General features: G+C 42.3%; 1 protein-coding gene across 5 annotated transcripts in view; it reads left to right on the forward strand.

Moving 5' to 3' along the window:
• Nucleotides 1-20,195, forward strand: part of cacna1ib (calcium voltage-gated channel subunit alpha1 Ib) — a 98,732-nt gene extending 78,537 nt beyond the window's left edge. For all 5 annotated transcript variants that reach the window (XM_087256332.1, XM_087256333.1, XM_087256329.1 and 2 more), the window contains 12 exons: nucleotides 263-414; nucleotides 2,521-2,630; nucleotides 2,915-3,048; nucleotides 4,229-4,299; nucleotides 5,254-5,332; nucleotides 5,952-6,073; nucleotides 9,331-9,741; nucleotides 13,416-13,562; nucleotides 15,622-15,756; nucleotides 17,208-17,280; nucleotides 18,996-19,189; nucleotides 19,476-20,195. In XM_087256332.1, coding sequence (XP_087112458.1) covers nucleotides 263-414; nucleotides 2,521-2,630; nucleotides 2,915-3,048; nucleotides 4,229-4,299; nucleotides 5,254-5,332; nucleotides 5,952-6,073; nucleotides 9,331-9,741; nucleotides 13,416-13,562; nucleotides 15,622-15,756; nucleotides 17,208-17,280; nucleotides 18,996-19,189; nucleotides 19,476-19,994 — 2,147 coding nt within the window. In that variant the 3' untranslated portion in view covers nucleotides 19,995-20,195. The remainder of the gene's footprint in view (nucleotides 1-262; nucleotides 415-2,520; nucleotides 2,631-2,914; nucleotides 3,049-4,228; nucleotides 4,300-5,253; nucleotides 5,333-5,951; nucleotides 6,074-9,330; nucleotides 9,742-13,415; nucleotides 13,563-15,621; nucleotides 15,757-17,207; nucleotides 17,281-18,995; nucleotides 19,190-19,475) is intronic.
• The last annotated feature ends 2,760 nt before the right edge of the window (nucleotides 20,196-22,955 follow it).

Raw genomic sequence — 22,955 nt, forward strand, 5'->3', positions numbered from 1 at the left:
ACTTAACATGGAAAAATCACATAATTATAGCAAAACCTTTCCTAAGTTGCTTGTGTATGCTTGTGCATCACAATAAAGTCAAAATATTCCAACTATTTTAAAGTCATCTCCTGCTTCTCTCTTGATTTCATCCATCCATCATCTGTCCTGCTGGTTTCATTCAGCTCTGCATCACGTAATCGTGAAAATGATAATAATGATGATGTTTTGATTTGATTCTGTGTGTGTGTGTGTGTGTGTGTGTGTGTGTGTGTGTGTTCAGAGGCTCAGTTTGCCCCGTATTACGCCTCATACGGTCGTGTTCGTCTGATGATCCACTCGTTCTGCACCAGTCATTATCTGGACCTCTTCATCACCCTCATCATCTGCGTTAATGTGGTCACCATGAGTCTAGAGCACTACGACCAACCACAGGTGAGAAACACCGTCACATGACCACCAGCCACTGCTGATAACTTGGCAACTTGCACTCTAGGAAATACTGGGTTAATGAAGCAGCTTAAGTTAATTGACTAATCCAAATCAGCACCATAGACATGCTGCTAGTCAGTTGTCATCTCTTAAGAGCGATCACTATCTGTTCATTAGCTACTACAGCAGGAGATCTAGCTGAGCTCAAACTCCCCTCTCGCCCTGCAATGGGAGGGAGCCCCAGGCTTAAGGATCTTATGAGATCTGTGCTGGGACACCATGCCAAAGACGCGTTATAGTCAATCATCAGCTGAGGGTGAACTCTTGAAACAGGGTTTATACAGGGTTCCCACACTTCTATAAAGTGCTGCAACCTCAGATATGGATTCAAGGCCTGGGAAGTACTTAAAACCAACCACTTTGCTTGAAAGTGCTTGAATTAAATCTTATTTAAATGTGTTATTTCAACAACTGTACTGTGCTTCTGTCAAAAAGAGAACTAAAAAATTATAAATTCTTAATTTAACAATTGTAAATGTAACTTTGTGCAAGAACTGTGATAAATAATGCACATTTATCGATATTTCAAAAACCACATTTTAATATTACCTGTATTGAATTTATAAAATTTAACTTTTTTATTTTTTTTTACATTTTAAGTGCTTTAAACATGACTGTTTCAGATGGTCAGCATGTTGGAAAATGACTCAAAACATCATCATTACTCTGACACTTAATGTAGATAATTAGTGTAAGTGAAACATTAGAGTAGTGAGGGCTTTCATGCCACTACATAATTAGAAAAGTACTACATTTGAAAATAACCAACACGGGCTCATTCTGAAAACGTAGCTGTATATACATTTATGGAGATTGTGAATTATGTAGCCTTCATTTTTAAAAGAAATGCTACGGGGTGGTATGTCACCATTCTTATTCACGCTACCAGCTGACCGCTTACCTCATGTGGACAGCTTTCCTATGTTACCAGTTTGTCTAATTAGCTTGCCACGTACGTCTGTGAACTTGAGACACAGAGAAGGTTTGACCATGATGACGGGGTTTGAGTCTAGTGAAGAACGGTTCCAGAAAGCAGGTAAAACTAAAACAGAAGCTAAATCATAAAAAAACAAGTAAATAACAGGGTGAAAACGTGGTAAAAATCAGACGAGGGTTTTTCTTTTTCTGGATTGCTTTTCATAACACTATTGGTTGGGGTTAGGGAAGGAGGAGGGTGGGTCAGTCAGTAAACAGTGGCCTCTGGTGGATTTACGTGAGAACAGCAGGCGCGAATGGCACTCCTGAGTGAAATTTGAGATCTTAAAAAGCATACACAGCGCCCTCTGGTGGATTCGTGAAAACCAAAACTGCAGACAACAAAGCTCCTGGGACATATTTGGCACTCTCCAGAAATGTATACAGGGGTACGTATCTATAATGGACCTGGGTTAAAAAGAGTTATGGTTTAAAAAAAAGTTCCTAAATCTGCTGTTCATGAAAGAGTGGGAACCTTGTTTATAATCATGACATGACACACGTCCTGAATCTGAATTAGACGTTATGCATGCTTATGACAACTGTTAATGCATTCGCTCAGTGATGACATTTAAAAATGTGAAGATGACATTGTTTGTTATGACAACTTGAAATAAGCACATACATGTTTTATCTTTGTCTTGACAACTCGACATTACCAAGACAACAAAGCTTGTCATAAATCTGTCATCAACATGATTGTCATGAGGCCATTATAGTATGTAATTAATTCCATAACAGATTCATTTATTATACTATTATTTTGACCTCAACTACACTGATACAAGCTGAGCTGGTCATTAAAATGTCATTAAATATGAATGACGCTGTTGAAATGATTTGACAGAGTGATTACACTCTTAATGAGACAGTTTAATGGCTGATACAGCTGAAAACATGATCCCAAGCACATTCCTGACACTCAATTAAAGAGTGCACGTGTTCATCATGGATGATTACTGAAAGTTAAGCTGGCCTGAAGCGGCTGATGAATTATTCCCAGATGATTTCCATCTATTAATGTGAGTGAATGTGCAGTCCTGACGTCTGCTTCTCCTCTGCTTCCTCCGTCAGTCTCTGGAAACCGCACTGAAATACTGCAATTACTTCTTCAGCTGCACGTTTGTGATCGAGGCCATGCTGAAGCTGGTGGCGTTCGGCTTCAGACGCTTCTTTAAGGACAGGTCAAAACACTGGAATAAAACACACACACACACACACACACACACACACACACACACACACACACACACACACACACACACACACACACACACACTGTCTCTCTGAGTGGTCTGTCCATCTGTCTTTTGTGTTTGTCTGTCATTCTGTCTCTCCGTCTGGAGTCTCAGTCTGTCTGGATCGTGTTTAAAGATTAAAGTTCCACTGAAATTAATTAATATCATGATCTTTAACACTTTGTAGACCATTTCAATGTGGATTTGTGTGTGTGTGTGTGTTTGCGCAGGTGGAATCAGCTGGATCTGGCGATTGTTCTGTTGTCTGTGATGGGAATCATTCTGGAGGAGATTGAAATAAGCGCTTCACTTCCCATCAATCCCACCATCATCCGCATCATGAGGGTCCTGCGCATCACCCGCGGTCAGCGCTTTATCCAGCACATTACACATCACACACACACACACACACACATACATTACACACACATATGTACATATATACACACACACAAATATACACACACACGCACGCACATACAGACATACAAATAAACACACACACATTAAACAAACTCAGATATATAGTGTCATGCACTTATGCACACACACACAAGTGCACGCATACACACATTCTGTGCATACTACTGTGCATTATGTGCTTACTACACACACACACACACACATACAGACATGTAAACATACATAGACACACACAAACATACACACGCACATGCACAAACTCTCTCTCACACACAAACACATTCTCTCTCTCTCTCTCTTCTCTCTCTCACACACACACACACACACCATTTCATCTACATACAGAAACGTGCACACATACTGTTTATACACTTGCGCACACATACACACACACAATTACATGCATACACGCATATTGTGCATACTACACACGCATACATACTCATACACACACACACACTTACACACAAATACAGACATAGATACACATACACACACACACACACACATGCACATACTATTAATACACATGCACGGATACATCCACACACACACACACATACCGTGCATACTACATATACACATACATACATACACACAGACACATATACATACACAGATACACGCACTCCCACACACACACACAAATAATTAAACATACAAATGCGCACACACCCAAACACAAATAACAAATGCACACACACACACTCACATGCAAACTCACACACTCATGCAGACACACATTCACTCACACATACATGCATATAAACACACACATTTAAATAATTAAATACACAAACACACTCTCACACACACGCACGCATGCACACACTCCCTCTCACACACAAACATACACACACACACACACACACACACACACACACAAAAGCACAAACACACACATGCACAAACTCTTTCTCTCTCACACACACAAACACACTCTCACACAAGCACACACACACACACACACACGGCTTCTAGATATGAAATGCATTGTAATGTCAGTTTTGCTATGTTAGATATTATTAATAACACTCTTGAGGCGGATGCCTGTGTAGTGGGAAGCTCTCCTGTCTCACTCAGTGTGTCCTTTGGTGATTGTTTCTGTCTCCGTCTCACAGTTCTGAAGCTGTTAAAGATGGCCACCGGGATGCGGGCTCTGCTGGATACTGTGGTGCAGGCTCTACCGCAGGTACACACACACACACACACACACAACGCTTACACAAACAGCACTCAAAACCTGCCGGAACTACTTCTGCATTCTGTGCATTTATCTGACAATAACCAAACACCCTAAAATGCTCGTCATCAGCCAATCAGAATCCAGCATTCAGCAGCCCTGGCCTGCAGTAGTCTATAAGCTACAGTAGTGTGCCAGTGATAGGGAAGAGAGGTGTGTGTGTGTGGTCTGAGTGTGTGTGTGTGTGCTGTGACTGAAGCGTCAGACGAGTTCATTTCAGGAGTCATTGAGTGTTCAACACGGCTCTCCAATGCAGCCGCTGACTCATTTTACGCTCGCGAACACACAGTTAAACAGATGGAGGCAATCTGCAGAGCGCTTAATGCCACTTGTTCACTATTAATGACACTTCAGCGCTTTACATGTGCCACTACTGCTCACTTAATCTGATTTAAAGGGACAGCTCACACATTTCCTCATGCTCCTCTTGCTGCATACCTGTTTGAGTTTCTTCATAGTAAGATAATCTGAAGAGTGCTCTACAAACACTGTGTTTACTCCTCCTGTGGATGTCATGGAAGAATATCTGCTTTTGTGTTCAGCAGGAGAAATAACTTTATAAATGTTTAAAGCACCTGAGTGTGAGTGAAGGATTTTGAGCTGAACTGTGCCTTTAAAATCGACACTGATATAAAGCAAGAGTCAAGAGTGTGAGGAATGAAAAGAAGCTGTTGTTTTGTGGAGGGCTCAGATGGTCTTCTGGGACTTTAATGAAATGAATTAACCTTGACTATAAGCACTGAAGCAGCGGTGGCGTATAATGACAGTCTCTGACCAGCGCAGAGCTCATTCTGGGAATTAAATGACGCCGTTTGCTGTGTTGGCATCTGGGTTGGAGCTTCACACTGGGCTTTATGCTGTCTTTGAGATGTGTGTGTGTGTGTGTGTGTGTGTTTTCCTCAGGTGGGGAATCTGGGTTTGCTCTTTGTTCTACTCTTCTTCATCTACGCTGCACTCGGTGTTGAGCTGTTTGGAGAGCTGGGTGAGTATTAAACTGCTTTCTCAGTCTGAAAACACAGCAGTTATTTAACAGTTGCTAAATTTGTGAAATAAACAAATTAACAGGTACAGGTACATGCATTGAGAGGTGCTGTAATAACTTCCTAAGCTCCTTTTGTTTACCGTCAACTCCTTCCCTTCATCATTAGCCCATCCCCTTCACCAGCAGCCCCTCCTCTTCATTATTAACTCATCATAATCAGCTCCTTCCCTTCATTTTCAGCTCCTCCTCTTCACCATTAGCTCCTCCCCTTCGTCATTAGCTCCTCCCCTTCATCATCAGCCCCTCCCCTTTGTTATCAGCTCCTCCTCTTCATCATCAGCTCCTCCCCATCATCATCAGCTCCTCCCTTTCATCATCAGCTCCTCCTCTTTATCAGCTCCTCCTCCTTTTAGATTTAAGTTGTTTTAGCGATTTCTAGATTATTTAAATGTCACAGTGTTGCTATTTTTACTGTATTCATCAATAATTAAACCAATAGCAGAGGGAGATTTCTTTCAAAAATGTTTTAAAAACTGATCTTGAAGTTTATCATCAATAAGTCTCAGCTGAAATCTGAAATGTGATGAATTGACTCTCTCCGCTGGTGTTTGTGTGTCAGTGTGTAATGAGGACTACCCGTGTGAAGGAATGAGCCGGCACGCCACCTTTGAGAATTTCGGCATGGCGTTCCTCACACTCTTCCAGGTGTCCACCGGAGACAACTGGAACGGCATCATGAAGGTACAGATCATCTAGCTTTACATCCACACAAACCCTGAACCCTAGATTTAGTGCTTAAAACTGCTGAAAAATTGTGTCACTTTCAGAGTAAAAAAATGAACGAATAAAAAAAAAATATAAGACCACCCTAAAGACTTATAACTCCGCCCCAATATACTAATAAACCTACCCTAAAGACTGATAACTCCGCCCCAATATACTGATGAACCCACCCTAAAGACTGATAACTCCGCCCCAATATACTAATAAACCCACCCTAAAGACTGATAACTCCGCCCTAATATACTGATGGACCCACCCTAAAGACTGATAACTCCGCCCCAATATACTGATGAACCCACCCTAAAGACTGATAACTCCGCCCCAATATACTAATAAACCCACCCTAAAGACTGATAACTCCACCCCAATATACTGATGAACCCACCCTAAAGACTGATAACTCCACCCCAATATACTGATGAACCCACCCTAAAGACTGATAACTCCGCCCCAATATACTGATGAACCCACCCTAAAGACTGATAACTCCGCCCCAATATACTGATGAACCCACCCTAAAGACTGATATCTCCGCCCCAATATACTGATGAACCCACCCTAAAGACTGATAACTCTGCCCCAATATACTGATAGCCCCACCCTAAAGACTGGTAACTCCGCCCCAATTTACTGATAAACCCACCCTAAAGACTGATAACTCTGCCCCAATATACTGATAGCCCCACCCTAAAGACTGATAACTCTGCCCCAATATACTGATAGCCCCACCCTAAAGACTGATAACTCTGCCCCAATATACTGATAGCCCCACCCTAAAGACTGATAACTCTGCCCCAATATACTGATAGCCCCACCCTAAAGACTGATAACTCTGCCCCAATATACTGATAGCCCCACCCTAAAGACTGATAACTCCGCCCCAATTTACTGATGAACCCACCCTAAAGACTGATAACTCCGCCCCAATATACTGATGGACCCACCCTAAAGACTGATAACTCCGCCCCAATATACTTATAGCCCCACCCTAAAGACTGATAACTTCGCCCCAATATACTAATGGACCCACCCTAAAGACTGATAACTCCCCCCCCAATATACTGATGGACCCACCCTAAAGACTGATAGCCCCACCCCAGCATACTGATAGCTTCACCCTAACGGACTGACAGCCCTGCCTTAAAGGACTGATAGCCCCACGCTAAAAGACTGATAGCCCAACCCTGAAATACTAATAGCTCCGCCCTAAAAGACTAATATTCCTGTACTAAAAGGCTGATAGCCCCTCATTAAAAGATTGATAGCCCCACCCCAACATACAAATAGCCCCGCACTAAAGGACTAATAGGACCACCCTAAAAGACTAATAGCCCCACCCTAAAGGACTGATAGCCCCGCCCTAAAGTATTGATAGCCACCCAAAAAAACTGCTAACCCCTCACTAAAGCGCTGAAAGCCCCGCCCTAGAGTATTGATAGCCCCTCCCCAAAAGACTGACAATCCCTCCATAAAGCGCTAATAGCCCCATCCTAGACTACTGATAGCTCGGTCCTAAAAGACTGATAGCCCCTCCCTAAAGTATTGATAGCCCCGCCCTAGAGTACTGATAGCCCCGACCCTAAAAGACTGATAGCCCCTCCCTAAAGTAATGATAGCCCCGCCCTAGAGTACTAATAGCCCCGACCCTAAAAGACTGATAGCCCCTCCCTAAAGTATTGATAGCCCCGCCCTAGAGTACTGATAGCCCCGACCCTAAAAGACTGATAGCCCCTCCCTTAAGTACTGATAGCCCCGCCCTAGAGTACTAATAGCCCCGACCCTAAAAGGCTGATAGCCCCTCATTAAAAGATTGATAGCCCCACCCCAACATACAAATAGCCCCGCACTAAAGGACTAATAGGACCACCCTAAAAGACTAATAGCCCCACCCTAAAGGACTGATAGCCCCGCCCTAAAGTATTGATAGCCACCCAAAAAGACTGCTAACCCCTCACTAAAGCGCTGAAAGCCCCGCCCTAGAGTATTGATAGCCCCTCCCCAAAAGACTGACAATCCCTCCATAAAGCGCTAATAGCCCCATCCTAGACTACTGATAGCTCGGTCCTAAAAGACTGATAGCCCCTCCCTAAAGTATTGATAGCCCCGCCCTAGAGTACTGATAGCCCCGACCCTAAAAGACTGATAGCCCCTCCCTAAAGTAATGATAGCCCCGCCCTAGAGTACTAATAGCCCCGACCCTAAAAGACTGATAGCCCCTCCCTAAAGTATTGATAGCCCCGCCCTAGAGTACTGATAGCCCCGACCCTAAAAGACTGATAGCCCCTCCCTTAAGTACTGATAGCCCCGCCCTAGAGTACTAATAGCCCCGACCCTAAAAGGCTGATAGCCCCTCATTAAAAGATTGATAGCCCCACCCCAACATACAAATAGCCCCGCACTAAAGGACTAATAGGACCACCCTAAAAGACTAATAGCCCCACCCTAAAGGACTGATAGCCCCGCCCTAAAGTATTGATAGCCACCCAAAAAGACTGCTAACCCCTCACTAAAGCGCTGAAAGCCCCGCCCTAGAGTATTGATAGCCCCTCCCCAAAAGACTGACAATCCCTCCATAAAGCGCTAATAGCCCCATCCTAGACTACTGATAGCTCGGTCCTAAAAGACTGATAGCCCCTCCCTAAAGTATTGATAGCCCCACCCTAGAGTACTGATAGCCCCGACCCTAAAAGACTGATAGCCCCTCCCTAAAGTATTGATAGCCCCGCCCTGGAGTACTGATAGCCCCGAACCTAAAAGCCTGATAGCCCCTCCTTAAAGTACTGATAGCCCCTCCCTAGAGTACTAATAGCCCCGACCCTAAAAGACTTATCAATCCCTCCATTAAGCACTGAAAGCCCTGTCCTAAAGCACCTATAGCTCCGCCCTAAAAGACTGATAACCCCACCCTAGAGGACTGATAGTCCCGCTCTGAATGACTGATAGCTCCGCCCTAATTGTGTTCCATGTATCCAGATGTGAGAGTTGTGTTGAGGGTGAGGAAAGGTTATGATAGTTGATGAAAGATAATGAATGTTTACTGAATAATGAAATGCACAATGTTTATATCAAGAGCTGCTGTTCACAAATAAGCAGAGTAAATGTTGCTGTTGTGTTTTCTGCAGTTGATCACTAGTGTGTGTGTGTGTGTGTGTGTGTGTGTGTGTGTGTGTGTGTGTGTGTGTGTGTATGTGTGTGTGCTGGTGTTTCCTCCTCAGGATACTCTGCGTGAGTGTCCGCCGGGTGACAGCTCCTCCTGTAACTCCAGCCTGCAGTTCATCTCTCCGCTGTACTTCGTCAGTTTCGTGCTGACGGCGCAGTTCGTGCTGATTAACGTGGTGGTGGCGGTGCTGATGAAGCATCTGGACGACTCCAATAAAGAAGCGATCGAGGACGCCGAGATGGAGGAGGAGATGGAGAAGGAGCGGGAGAAGGAGCTGGCGCAGGGCGGCCTCTGCTGTCTGGGTCGTTTGGACCGTTTGACCACGACTGATGCGGGAGAGAAGAGCGGCTGTGGGAACAGACAGGCGGCGACAGCGGCGGTGCACAGCAACAACCAGAGCGCACACACACCGCACACTAACACACAACACACACTGCAGGAGAGGAGACTCTACTCACCCGCACAGGTGACACACACACACACACATACATTGACCAGCACTGCAATGCACTTCATGCACGCACACACACACACATACATTGACCACCACCGCACACACACACACATACATTGACCACCACCGCACACACACACACATACATTGACCACCACTGCATTACATGCAAGCGCACACACACACTAACACAACATTATCATCATCAATGCATTGCGCATGCACACATACACACACAAAGTGTCGCGCACACACAGACACACATACACATACTGTACACACCAGCCATTAATGCATTACACACACACACACTGACCATCACTGCATTACACATGCAAACATACACACACGCTGTCTATCAATGTGTTACACTTGCACATACACACACCATCAATGCTTTACAGAAGCACACACACACACACACACACACACAAACACACTGAACATCAATGCATTACACATATACATTCACACAAACACACACACACACACACACACACACACACACACACACACACACACACTGACAATCAATCTATCACGGAAACACACACACACACACACACACACACACACACATACACTCAAACCATGACCATCAATGCATTACATATACACACAAAAACACTGACCATCCATTATAGAAGCACACACACACACACACACACACACACACACACACACACACTGACCATCAATCTATTACGGTGTGCTTTATACCTTCGCTGGAGTGTGTTGTTGTTTTCCACCGAGTTCTCTGTGGTGTGTGTGTGTGTGTGTGTGTGTGTGTGTGTGTGTGTGTGTGTGCAGTGTCTGCACTGATGCTGATTTCCCGTTATTATCTGATTCTGAACACTTTATTTGTGTAGCAAGACAGCAGTCATGAATCTCTCATGAGCCATTACACTGACTGAGGGAACATTTCCTCTGACATCTGATGGAGTGTGTGTGTGTGTGTGTGTGTGTGTGTGTGTGTGTGTGTTAATGGAGACACATTGAGTCATCAGAGGAAATGAAGTCGCAGCTGAAACACAACACAATCTGTCCACACGTGATGAAGAGTGACTGGGGTGTATGTGACAGTGATGTATTGTCGCTCTCCTCCATCTCCTGCTCTCAGACCAACATGTGCTGTGGATGAAAATGACACTCCAGTTTGACACTTAATCCATTTTCCTGATTAAAAACACACACAAACAGCAATAGCTCACATTTCATTTTTAAGACTTTATTAGGTACACCTTACTAGTCCCGGGTTGGACCCCTTTTGCCTTCGGAACTGCCTTAATCCTTCATAGGTACAACAAGCTACTGGAGATATTCCTCAGAGATGTTGCTCCATATTGTCATGATAGCATCACACAGTTGCTGCAGATTTGTCGGCTGCACATCCATGATGCCAATCTCCCGTTCCACCACATCCCAAAGCTGCTCTATTGGATTGAGCTCTGCTGACTGTGGAGGCCATTTGAGTACAGTGAACTCATCGTCATGTTCAGCAGTCTGAGATGATTGAGCTTTATGACATGCTGCGTTATCCTGCTGGAAGTAGCCATCAGAAGATGGAGACACTGTGCTCATAAAGGGATGGACATGGTCAGCAGCAATACTCAGGAAGGCTGTGGCGTTGATGCTCAATTGGTACTAATGGACCCAAAGAAAATCTCCCCCACACCATTACACCACCACCACCAGCCTGAACCGCTGATACAAGGCAGGATGATCCATGCTTTCATGTTGTTGAGGCCAAATTGTGAGCCGAGCATCCGAATGTGTCAGCAGAAATGGAGACTCATCAGAGCAGCAACGTTTCTCCAATCTTCTATTGTCCAGTTTTGGTGAGTCTGTGTGAATTGTAGCCTCAGTTTCCTGTTCTTAGCTGACAGGAGCGGCACCCGGTGTGCTCTTCTGCTGCTGTAGCCCATCCGCCTCAAGGTTGGCCGTGTTGTGTGTTCAGAGATGCTCTTCTGCAGAGCTCGGTTGTAGCGAGTGCTTATTTGAGTTACTGTTGCCTTTCTATCAGCTGAAACCAGTCTGGCCATTCTCCTTTGACCTCATCAACAATGAACTGTCGCTCACTGGATATTTCCTCTTTGTCGGAGCATTCTCTGTAAACCCTAGAGATGGTTGTGCGTGAAAATCCCAGTAGATCAGCAGTTTCTGAAATACTCAGAGCAGCCCGTCTGGCAGCAACAACCATGGCACGTTCAAAGTCTCTTAAATCCCCTTTCTTCCCCATTCTGATGCTCGCTCTGAACTGCAGCAGATCCTCTTGACTACATGCCTAAATGCTGTGAGCTGCTGCCCTGTGATTGGCTGATTAGTCATTAACAGGCAGGTGTACCTAATAAAGTGGCCAGTGAGTGTACATCTCACGCTGATTGTGTTTGCCGATCTTCATTTGACTGTAGTTTATCTCTGTTGTTGTGATTCTCCTCTGAGCTCTTTGGTTTGTTCGTGGATTATGATGATTTAAACAGGCTTTTAAGACTCTCGGATGGGGGCTTTCCTTTATGCTTGATTTGCATATAGTTAATTGACATAAGCTCTGCTGGGCTCTTCTGCGTCTCCAGACTCGTCCACATGCTGGAGCCACTGCTGGAAGGGAGGGAGTTCAATATTTTAATGATGATGCTTTTAAACACCAGTGCTGCTTTGAGGAAACAGAGGGTCTTACACACACACACACACACACACACACACACACACACACACACACACACACACACACACATAAACACATATGTATACATATACACACACGTACACACAAATATAGACGCACATGGACATAAATTCAGATATTCACACACACACACACTTACTGATACACACAAGCATATGCACACACAAACACATGCGCACACACTCACAGATACACACAAGCATATGCACACACTCACATACACAAGCATGCACACACACATACACAAACATGAATGCATACATGCACACTCACTCACACATACTCAATTGCACACACACTCGCAGGCATATTTGCAAGCAAGCGTAATCAAACACACACACACACACACAAACTCACAAGCACACACACACTGATACACACAAGCATATGCACACACTTACACATACATACATGCATGCACACAAACATTCATGCATACACACGCACTCACACACATATTTAATTGCACACACACTCACAGGCATTTACACAAGCATGCGTAAACACACACACATGCATGCAGACACACATATACACACTCACATATTCAAATGCACATACACTCACAGGCATTTATGCAAGCATACACACACACACACACACACTCCTGCATGCATACACATACACTGTATGCACACTCACTCGTACACACACATATGCATGCATGTATACGCATACACTGTATACACACTCACACACATACTCAATCGCGCACCACTCACAGGCATATACGCAAGCATGCCTAAACACATACAAACTCACTCAATTACACAAGCATAAACACACACACACACACACACACACACACACACACACACACACACACATCCATGCATACACACTCAAACACACTTACACACTCTGAGTATGCTTCTATGCAGCTATCCAAAGTTCTGAGAGGGAACAAACGTCTTTAAAAAAAAAAAAAAGTCTTTTATTACGCAGTGTGTGTGTACTGATCTGAATTATCTCTGTGTGTGTGTGTGTGTGTGTGTGTCAGGAGAACCAGTGGCTGGAGAGCGTCTCTCTGCTGATGAAGGACTCTCTGGATGGAGAAATGCAGATGATTGATAATCTGTCCGGCTCGGTGTTCCACCATTACTGCTCTCCACCAATCAGACGAGGCGGCAGGAGCCAATCAGGAGAGGTGATCAAACAAACACTCTAAATCAGTCACTATCACAGGAGTTCACTAATGTTTGATGTCATCTAGATATCGCCAGTAAATTTCACAAACACTTACACATAATTGTTATTAAATGTTACTGTGTGTGTTTATATATTTATTAGTGCCGGACCAAGATTGATTGCATCCAAAATAAATTTGATTTGACATATATATGTGTGTGTGTGTGTTATATATATTTATTATTTATATGTAATACACTTAAATAAAAACAATGTATAGATATTTACATGTGTATATGTTTCATATACACCACCTGACAGAAGTCTTGTCATCGATCCTAGTTGTAAGAGCAGCAAATAATAACTCGACTCAGTATCAAGACATCTGTGCTGCCCATTACATTACAAACCACAGGAGAGGGACAATTCTCCAGCAGGATAGCGCTCCTGCTCATACTCCAGCCTCCACATCAAAGCTCCTGACAGCAGAGAGTGCTCCAGAATTTGGCCAGCCCAGTCACCAGATATGAACATTATTGAGCTGATGAAGGAGGAGGTGTTGAAGATGAACACAAAGACTCTTGATGAACTCTGGGATCCTGCTGAAGGCTTTCTTCTTCATTCCAGATGACTTTATTAATCAGTGATGTGAGTCAGTGCAGAGATGTGTGGATGCAGTCCTCCAAGCTCATGATGGAGTCAGACACAATATTCATTCTGTCTCCACTGCAGCAGGACTTTATATTCTATACTGGACATTATTTCTGTTCAGTGATGAGACTTTAGTCTGAGCAGAGTCAGACCGCACTGTCCTCATCAAATCAGTCAACATCAAGACATCAGATTTATTGAGCTCAAATCAGCAAAATCTAGAGGCCTTCACCTTTCACAGAGACACTTCTGACACCAAATCATCAACTAGAAGAGCAGTTATTATTTGCTGTTTCTAAAACTAGAATAGGCCACAAGACTTTAGTCAGGTAGTGTATATCATGTATTTTATATCTCAACACAAATTAACATTTTCTCAAATATATGCATGCATGCGTGTTTATCTATACAAAATAAATATACACAGCGCACACACAAATATTACGTCAAAACAAACATGTATTATTGATGCAAATACTGTAATCTTTGCCCAGCACTAATATTTCTACATATTTGAGACGTATTGTGTTGGAATGGGGAAGTTTGAATACAATTAGACAACATCTTTATAAGGAGAATACTTTGATGGACATCTTAAAAACCACCAGGAAGAATCCTAAATTATTTATCACACATTGAACTGAAAAATGTAACTCTGAATATATTTTTGTGTGAATTTTATCTATTTATATCTCATATATTTATCTAAGTAACTTTTTTATTGTAATATGAGTTTGTTTTTAATATGTAGTCTTTTATGTATATCCATCTCGCCATGAAATAGCCATAAGTTGCGGATGTTGCGATAAATAAATAGACATATTTGTATTTAATCTGTACTCATATATTTTTATTGTAGTAGTGTGTTTTAATTCAAATTAAGACAATTACATTAGTTTTGTACAGTAAACTTCAGTTATACTGTATAAAATAATAATGTTTGTTTAATATAATGTATTCCCGGTGTGCATCAGACACACACACACTCACACACACACACACACACACACACACACACACACACACACACACACACACACACACACACTGCACCGCCTCTAATTGAGTTTCAGTCTGTGCTTTGATATCTTCATTAAGCTTCATTGCAGCTTTATATTTCAGCCTCGTCTGTTCATTAAAACTCAATATAGTTCATACGCTGTAGTGAATAACTTCTCTTTAATATACTCTGTGCTTCTGAAGGTCTGAATCATTCACAATCACAGATATTAGCTTTATGACTTTAAAAGAGCAGCAGATGTGGAGCAGAATCTGCACTCAGTGAAGAGTCAGAGCATCTGAAACATGCAGATTTACTGTGGAGTGTGTGAAGCTCTGATCTGAGGAAACACTCATCACAGACTGCACTTCACATCCTGAATGGGACGGATTATTGTGTGTGTGTGTGTGTGTGTGTGTGTGTGTAGATCCGGCTGGCAGAGGTGGAGCAGACGTCTCTGATGTCAGAGCAGCTGTCTGATAAATCCTCTTCACCCGCTCTGCCTGATGACATCAGTCTGGACGAACACAGCGACTGTCAACTGCTGGACACGGGCTGGAAGGTGTGTGTGTGATCGTGTGTAAGTGTTTGTGTGTGCATGTGAGTGTGTGTCTATAAAAACCATCTGTTCTGCATTACTCTGCTGTTGGATCATTACTGACATGTAATGCAGTGGGGTATCTATCTATCTATCTATCTATCTATCTATCTATCTATCTATCTATCTATCTATCTATCTGTCTGTCTGTCTGTCTGTCCGTCCGTCCGTCCGTCCGTCTGTCTATCGATCATGTATTTATACAAGTATACTTCATGTAGTGAGGATATTAACATCTACAGGGCCTACAGAGAGTCTCTATACCCTGTGAAAGGCTTAACCTTTTCTCACATTACACCCTGCTCAAAAGACCTGCTTCAACGGCTGGCAAAGTTATTTGTAATGTGATTTGAGGCTGTATGAGGAAAAAACCTTTTATCTTTTTAGTATATACAAGTATACTTTTAAATTCACAAGTTAGTAAGTAAGTAAATGTTTCTATTTTTAATTTAATTGAACCGTTTCACAGTCACAGTAATCAATGTGTTAATTTATCGCACAATACATGGACATGACCTTTTATGAAATGCATTTTATTTCTCCGGATTTAGAGGCGAATTAAAACCTGAAACGAAAATGTGTAACATGACTTTTGATCAATTCATTGCATCCTTGTGTAACTGAAGTGTTAAGGAATACTCTGAACGAGAGGTGTCTGAAAATAACATCAGTATTTAATCTGTTACACCACTGCTATTTCATTCATTGTGTGTGTAATATTTAATATAATTTAATTCACTTCTAAAGCATCAAGGGTTTGGGTTAAGTTGCGAGAGCTCATACTCCAAAAACACGAGCGTTCTCCGTGACTCTGTTAATAAATGTTAAGAGCTTTCATTTGAGATGTCTTTAAACAGAAGATGAAAAGAGATTCCCTCAGTGTTTCAGCTCAGCCTTGCAGAGAGGAGACGCTTTATCTATTGTTTAGAGCTGTGTAAAAAAAGCAGACGGTTTCAGTGTATCAAGTGTGCTGGGAAATGTTTTGAGATATATTCTTCATTCATTCTCGATTGATGTAGCTGCTTTTTTTTTCATATTATTTTGGAAATGTGTGTTTGCTTGTAATGTAGAAAATCTCCTTCAGGGGAGAACAGAAGGAGCTGAACAATCCTGCTGAGTTTTCCTCGTACTGAAGAAAAGAGATCAACCTAGAGAGTAACACCCAAGAAATACCATAGCAACTATCCAGGACATCCTAGCAACCACCCAGAATCACTAGGCAGTAAATGATTTATTAATAGTGAGGATTGTTCCTTTAAATATAGTGGAACCAAAAATGTAGCTCAGGTCATGATTATCGAGTCCCACTATGCCACATCACGTTGCTGCAGTTACAGTGTTTTACTGATGATGATGATGATGATGATGATGATGATGATGATGATGATGATGGTGGTGGTGTTGTGTGTGTGCAGGAGGAGCAGGGCAGCAGTGAGGCTTTGAGTCCACTGATAGACAGACGGTCGACCCTTCATCTCCATTCTCCAGGTCAGACTCCATCTGTGTGTCCTCCGTTTATCAGCTTTCTGTCCACTTCAGACACCTCTTATGAAAAAGAAGTGGACTTTAAAATTAATCAAGTGTTTTTTCACAGAGATTCATCATTTTTTTATTAAAAAATTTTATATTAAATTATTTTTTATTAAATATTATTTAATATTAATTATTTTTTATTAAAGTGTCACTGTATGAACTACTTGAAACGGCTTGGAACTAAATTGGCCCACTTTTTAGTATATAGAAGTGTACTTTTAAGTGTAAATTCACAAGTAGTCTGTAATTAAGCTTTTCTATTTTAAATTTAGGTAACTAAAACTGTTTTGAACAACAGTGAAAAGCTGCAGCAGATAATTTTAACGTGTCAACAATGAAATATTAATATTCGGTATATTAGATCTAGGGGCAGCGTGGTGGTGCTGTCACCACACAGCAAGAAGGTCGCTGGTTTGAGCATCGGCGGGGTCAGTTGGCATTTCTGTGTGGAGTTTGCATGTTCTCCCAGTGTTTGCGTGGGTTTCCTCTGGGTGCTCTGGTTTCCCCCACAGTCCAAACACATGGTATAGGTGAATTGGGTATGCTAAAATTGTCCGTAGTGTATGAGTGTGTATGGGTGTTCCCCAGTGATGGGTTGCGGCTGGAAGGGCATCCGCTGCATAAAACATATGCTGGATAAGTTGGCGGTTCATTCTGCTGTGGTGACCCCTGATTAATAAAGGGACTAAGCTGAAAATGAATGTATGAATGAATAATAGATACGGTCAAAATGATCATATTTTCTGTCAAGTAGACGGTTTACTGCACACTGTGGATGTTTGTCTAATGTTTAGCAATTTGAGCTACACAAAATGTGTTTGTTTTGTTTTTACAATGAACAAAATAACCAACATTTTCATATAATTTTGATAAATATTAATTATGCTGATGTCTGTCTGCAGTTGATTTTACAAAATAATGATTCAGCACATGTACAGTTTCATAAAGTTTTCTTTTTTGTTTAGTTGAACCTTTTTTAAGGTTAGTTTAATCAGCCTATTTTCCTCTGGATTTTGTATCATCATAGTCATATCACCATTTTGTATCATCTAAATAAATGTAAATGCAGGAATCAGGATTTAAATCCAAGACCTTTTCCACACTTTTATGTCGCCCTTCAACTTCTCAAACCAGTTACACCTTTGAGCCTATGAGTGTATTAGTATCTTACTTTAGTAATGCTTATGTTAAGTGATTATTTTTATGCAGGAATTGGAGACACAGAGCAGCACAGCAGCCGTCCAGCAGACACTATCTGTGCCATTAAAACTGATCGAGTCCTTCTGATTAGCCTCAGGCCGACATTAGAGTCTGTTGATGAACAAATAATGGCTGTGATGTCTTGATGGAAACCCACAACTTGACAATTTGGGGATGCATAGTTCTGCCGCACTAAATGAGTTTAAAAGTGGGGGCTATTATTGCTCTTTTACAAAGTCTTGATGCTGTTTGGGAGTGTGCTAGAACATCATGACTGCTGGATCAAAAATACATTCTGTTTCATATCCTTTACACGATTATAATACACTTCACCACAGCTGACATAAACAGCTTGATTAATTCTGGCCTACCCTTGAAAAATATGTTGTGATCGGCGAAAAGCTGAGATGATGTTTCTGTACAGCTACACCGCCTGCTAAAGTAGCAAGTGTGCATGTGTGTGTGTTTAGATGGCAGTAGAGACGGTCAGACGTCTTCATCTCTCTTCCATCTTCCGGCTGAGTTCTTCCACCCCACCAGCGCTGCTTTCCCCCAGCGCCGCCCAGCACCCGGAGCAGCTCTGCCGGGATCCAGACACACGTCTCCAGCCTCTTGGGCCTCGCTTCGGTCCCCGGGGGCCGACAGCAGAGTCATGGGCTCTCAGGTGAGGGAGCGCAGGTGTCAGACATCACAGAAAAACACTCAGAGTCAAGACATTCAGTCAAGAAAAGCACTCAGTCAAGCGGCAGTTTACCGGTGAAGGGATTGATCAAATATGCCTATTTTGTATTATTTACTGCTCCTAAAACTTGAATAGGACACAAAGCTTTTGTCAGGTAGTTTATATATTGTATTTTAAGATTTTTAAAACCTTAATTTTTATGTAAAGCACTTTAAATTACCATTGTGTGTGAGATGTGCTTTGTAAATGAACTCGCCTTGCCTTGCAGGCGTCCTACAGTAATTCCTCACTGGCCACAGGCAGTTCTGTGAGCAGCTTACAGGCCATGCCAGAAGAAAGCGTTTCTGCATCGGGAGAACAAACCGTGCCCAAAATCTGCAGATCCCACATTCCCCATCAGAAACCTCACGCTGTACAGTCTGTGTCCATCCTCCAGTCCAGCAGGGGGCACCAGAGGAGTCGAAGCAGAAATACTGACTGCGCAAACAGAATCTCACAGGACTCCACAGAGCCCTCGGATGACAATCCCGAACAGTTGTCGGATAACCTGAGCAGCTTTTCTCTGACATCTCTGCACCCGCCTGACTCTCTGGCGCCACCGCTGGCCAAAAAGTGCAACAGCACCGGGAGTTTAGCGCAAATGAGCCGGAATAAAGGCGCAAAGTGCTTTTCTGGATTTGATCCCTGGATTGAAACAACAAGTGAGGAAACTGAACGTGACGCTTCGCCGGTTGGTGCTAAAACCTGCAGCCAGACTGTGAGTTCCAGCTGTCGTCAGAACAGATGAAATGCATGCGCAGTCGAAAAAACTCATCTACATGTTTCTCTCGAGTGACACAAACAGTCCCACAGCGCAGTGTCGTTTCTTCTTCAGGGCATTACACTGGATTCCTGGAGATGCAGCAGCAGTCATCAAGTAGCGTAGAAGGATCTGGAAAATAGGAACTAATCTGTTTAGTTAAAAATAAAAAGACTATTATTAACCCCACCAGCGTGAATGTGTAGCGTTTAGTCAGGGCTGGACGATTAATCAAACTGTGATTGAGAAAAGCTGCGATTGTCATGCACATATCATCAAGGAAACAGGTGTGATTTGTAGTAATTCTCCTCATGAAAGCCAAAGGGCGCTCTAGCGAAAGTTACCTTAGAAAGTAATGCATTATGATATCCCCAAAAAAGTATTTAGTTGCATTACCTGGTAAATTTTTAAGGTAATTAATGCATTGCAATATTAATTTATTCTCCAAAAACATAACTAGTAGTGTTAATTAGTTACTTTTTACACTAATTAATGCATTGCAATATTAGATTACTCCTCAAAAAAGTAACTAGTTGCAATGCTTAGTTACTTTGTATGGTAAGTAATGCATTGCAATATTGAGTTACTCCCCCAAAAAGTAACTAGTTGTGTTAATTAGTTACTTTTTATAGTAATTAATGCGTTACAATATTAATTTACCCCCCAAAAACATAACTAATTGTCCTAATAAGTTACTTTTATGGTAATTAATGTTACAATATTAATTTACTCTCCAAAAACATAACTAGTTGTGCCAATTAGTTACTTTTTATACTAATTAATGCATTACAATATTAGATTACTCCTCAAAGTAACTAGTTGTGATTCTTAGTTACTTTTTATTATATTTTATGCATTACAGTATTAAGTTACTTGCCCAAAACATAACTAGTTGCGATACTTATTTACTTTTTATGGTAATTAATGCCTTGCATTACTTCTGAGTTACAGTACCTTTTCTGACAAGGCTGAGGTTTGATCTCTTTCGGAGCTTGTCTCCATGGAGATCTTCTTGCTTTCTGTCTCATTCTCTCATCGAGTGGAGGATTCAGCATTTATTTTTTTTAAAGCTGATTAATTTAACTAAACTCAGTCACATTGCATTTTAAAAAAGTAACTCCAACATTAAACTCCATTTAATGCATTACTTGTATTAGAAAAGTAATATCAGTACGCAGCTCATGTTACTTGTAATGCATCACCCTCAACACTGCCTTCGACTCTGCTCCATCTAAACACACGTGTGCTGGAGAATTACTAGAGCTGGCTTTACTGATGACTTGCTCATGAACATCGCCTCTATTCACTCGTCCAGTCCTCTGTGTAGATGACCATGGGCCTGTAGCATGAGATGTGTTCTGACACAGAAAGGAGCTGTGTGCTGTTGGGTTTGTGTCATGTCCAGATTACGGCTGATATCATTAGTACTGTCCAACATACAATCCTGAGAGAACTGAAGAGGAGTGTGTTAAACACTGTCGAGTTTCTCTGAATGGTGCTTTGAGACTTGTGCTGGGAGCTATGATGTACAGCGCATACCAGATCCAACATCGAGGACAAATTCAACAGTATGACCATTACAAATGAATGTGTGTGTGTGTGTGCGTGTGTGTGGGAATGAAGTCCAGATGCAAGTTTATACTGGCCAGTCTCATATTTGTCATAGGTGCCGTTAGGGGGGGTAAGTTAGGACGATTCTTAGGACTCACACTGTTTTGGGGCCCCCAAGTTACTATGAAGGGGGCCCAATCAAGCACCCCAAGCCCTCCCCAGACCCGTTGCTGTGACATCCCCCCCGCGTCCCTTCCCGCCCAACCCCAGTACTCACTTTCATCTGCGAAATGTCTATTACTTAAAAAGTCTATACTCAAGCCACAGTTAAACACACACACACACACACACACACACACATGCACACACACACACACACACACACACACATTTCCATGAACAAACTCATACCTTCTGGCAGTGTGTCAGAGGTATGCACACACACTCATGGATCTGAATATGTGAAAGTGAGTGTGTGTGGACGTGTTGATGGTGTTTTGGTGCAGTAATTCTGACATGACGTTACAGCAGCGGCATCTTTCACCTTTCCTGATGTAGGAGGACTGAGCTTTAGCAGCCGCCCACTGATCATTACTGCTGCTCACTGTGTGTGTGTGTGTGTGTGTGTGTGTGTGTGAGAGAGGTGCTGGATAACAACACTGACTGACTGTGGAAACACACACACACACACATATATACACACTCTCTCTCACTTGTACCACTCCAACACACATGCAAACAGACACACACACTGGCTCTCACACACATGCCTATGTACACACACACACACTCCAGCATGTTCAGTCTGGATGTGAGTGTGTGGATGTGTGCTGTGTTCAGTTCAGACTCTATGAGGAGCCCTGTGTAGATGTGGAGCTCGGTCACTGGGGTTTGGGTCAGGGCTGATGTTTGTTTCTGGTCAGATGATGTCACTGCTCTGTGAAGATGGCTGAAGATCATTTCTTTGTAAAGTGTCAGCTCACGTTTCATTCCTCTAGCGGCGTAATATTACGTCTCTGTCTTCCACTCTGCATTTTGTACAAACGTCTCCTGAAAAACACAAGTTACTGTGCTTCTCTGGGAGGATGGAGTGTGATATGAGCCAGAACAGACTCAGAAATAAAGTTCATACATGTACAGCACAGGTCATAAATACAAAACACAACTCATAAATACACAAATCCAGTTCATCAGTTCAAAATGCAATTCATAAATGCACCAATCCAACTTATATAAGCACAAATCCAATCATATATGCACAAATCACATTTATATATGCACAAATCTGATTCATATACACACAAATCCATTTAATCAATTCACAAATCCAATTCATATATACACAAATCTGATTCGTATATACTTCTCAAATACAGTCCAATCCATAAATTTATAACC

Source organism: Danio rerio, chromosome 6, assembly GCF_052040795.2.
Source record: "Danio rerio strain M-AB ecotype USA chromosome 6, GRCz13ab, whole genome shotgun sequence".
NCBI lineage: Eukaryota > Metazoa > Chordata > Actinopteri > Cypriniformes > Danionidae > Danio > Danio rerio.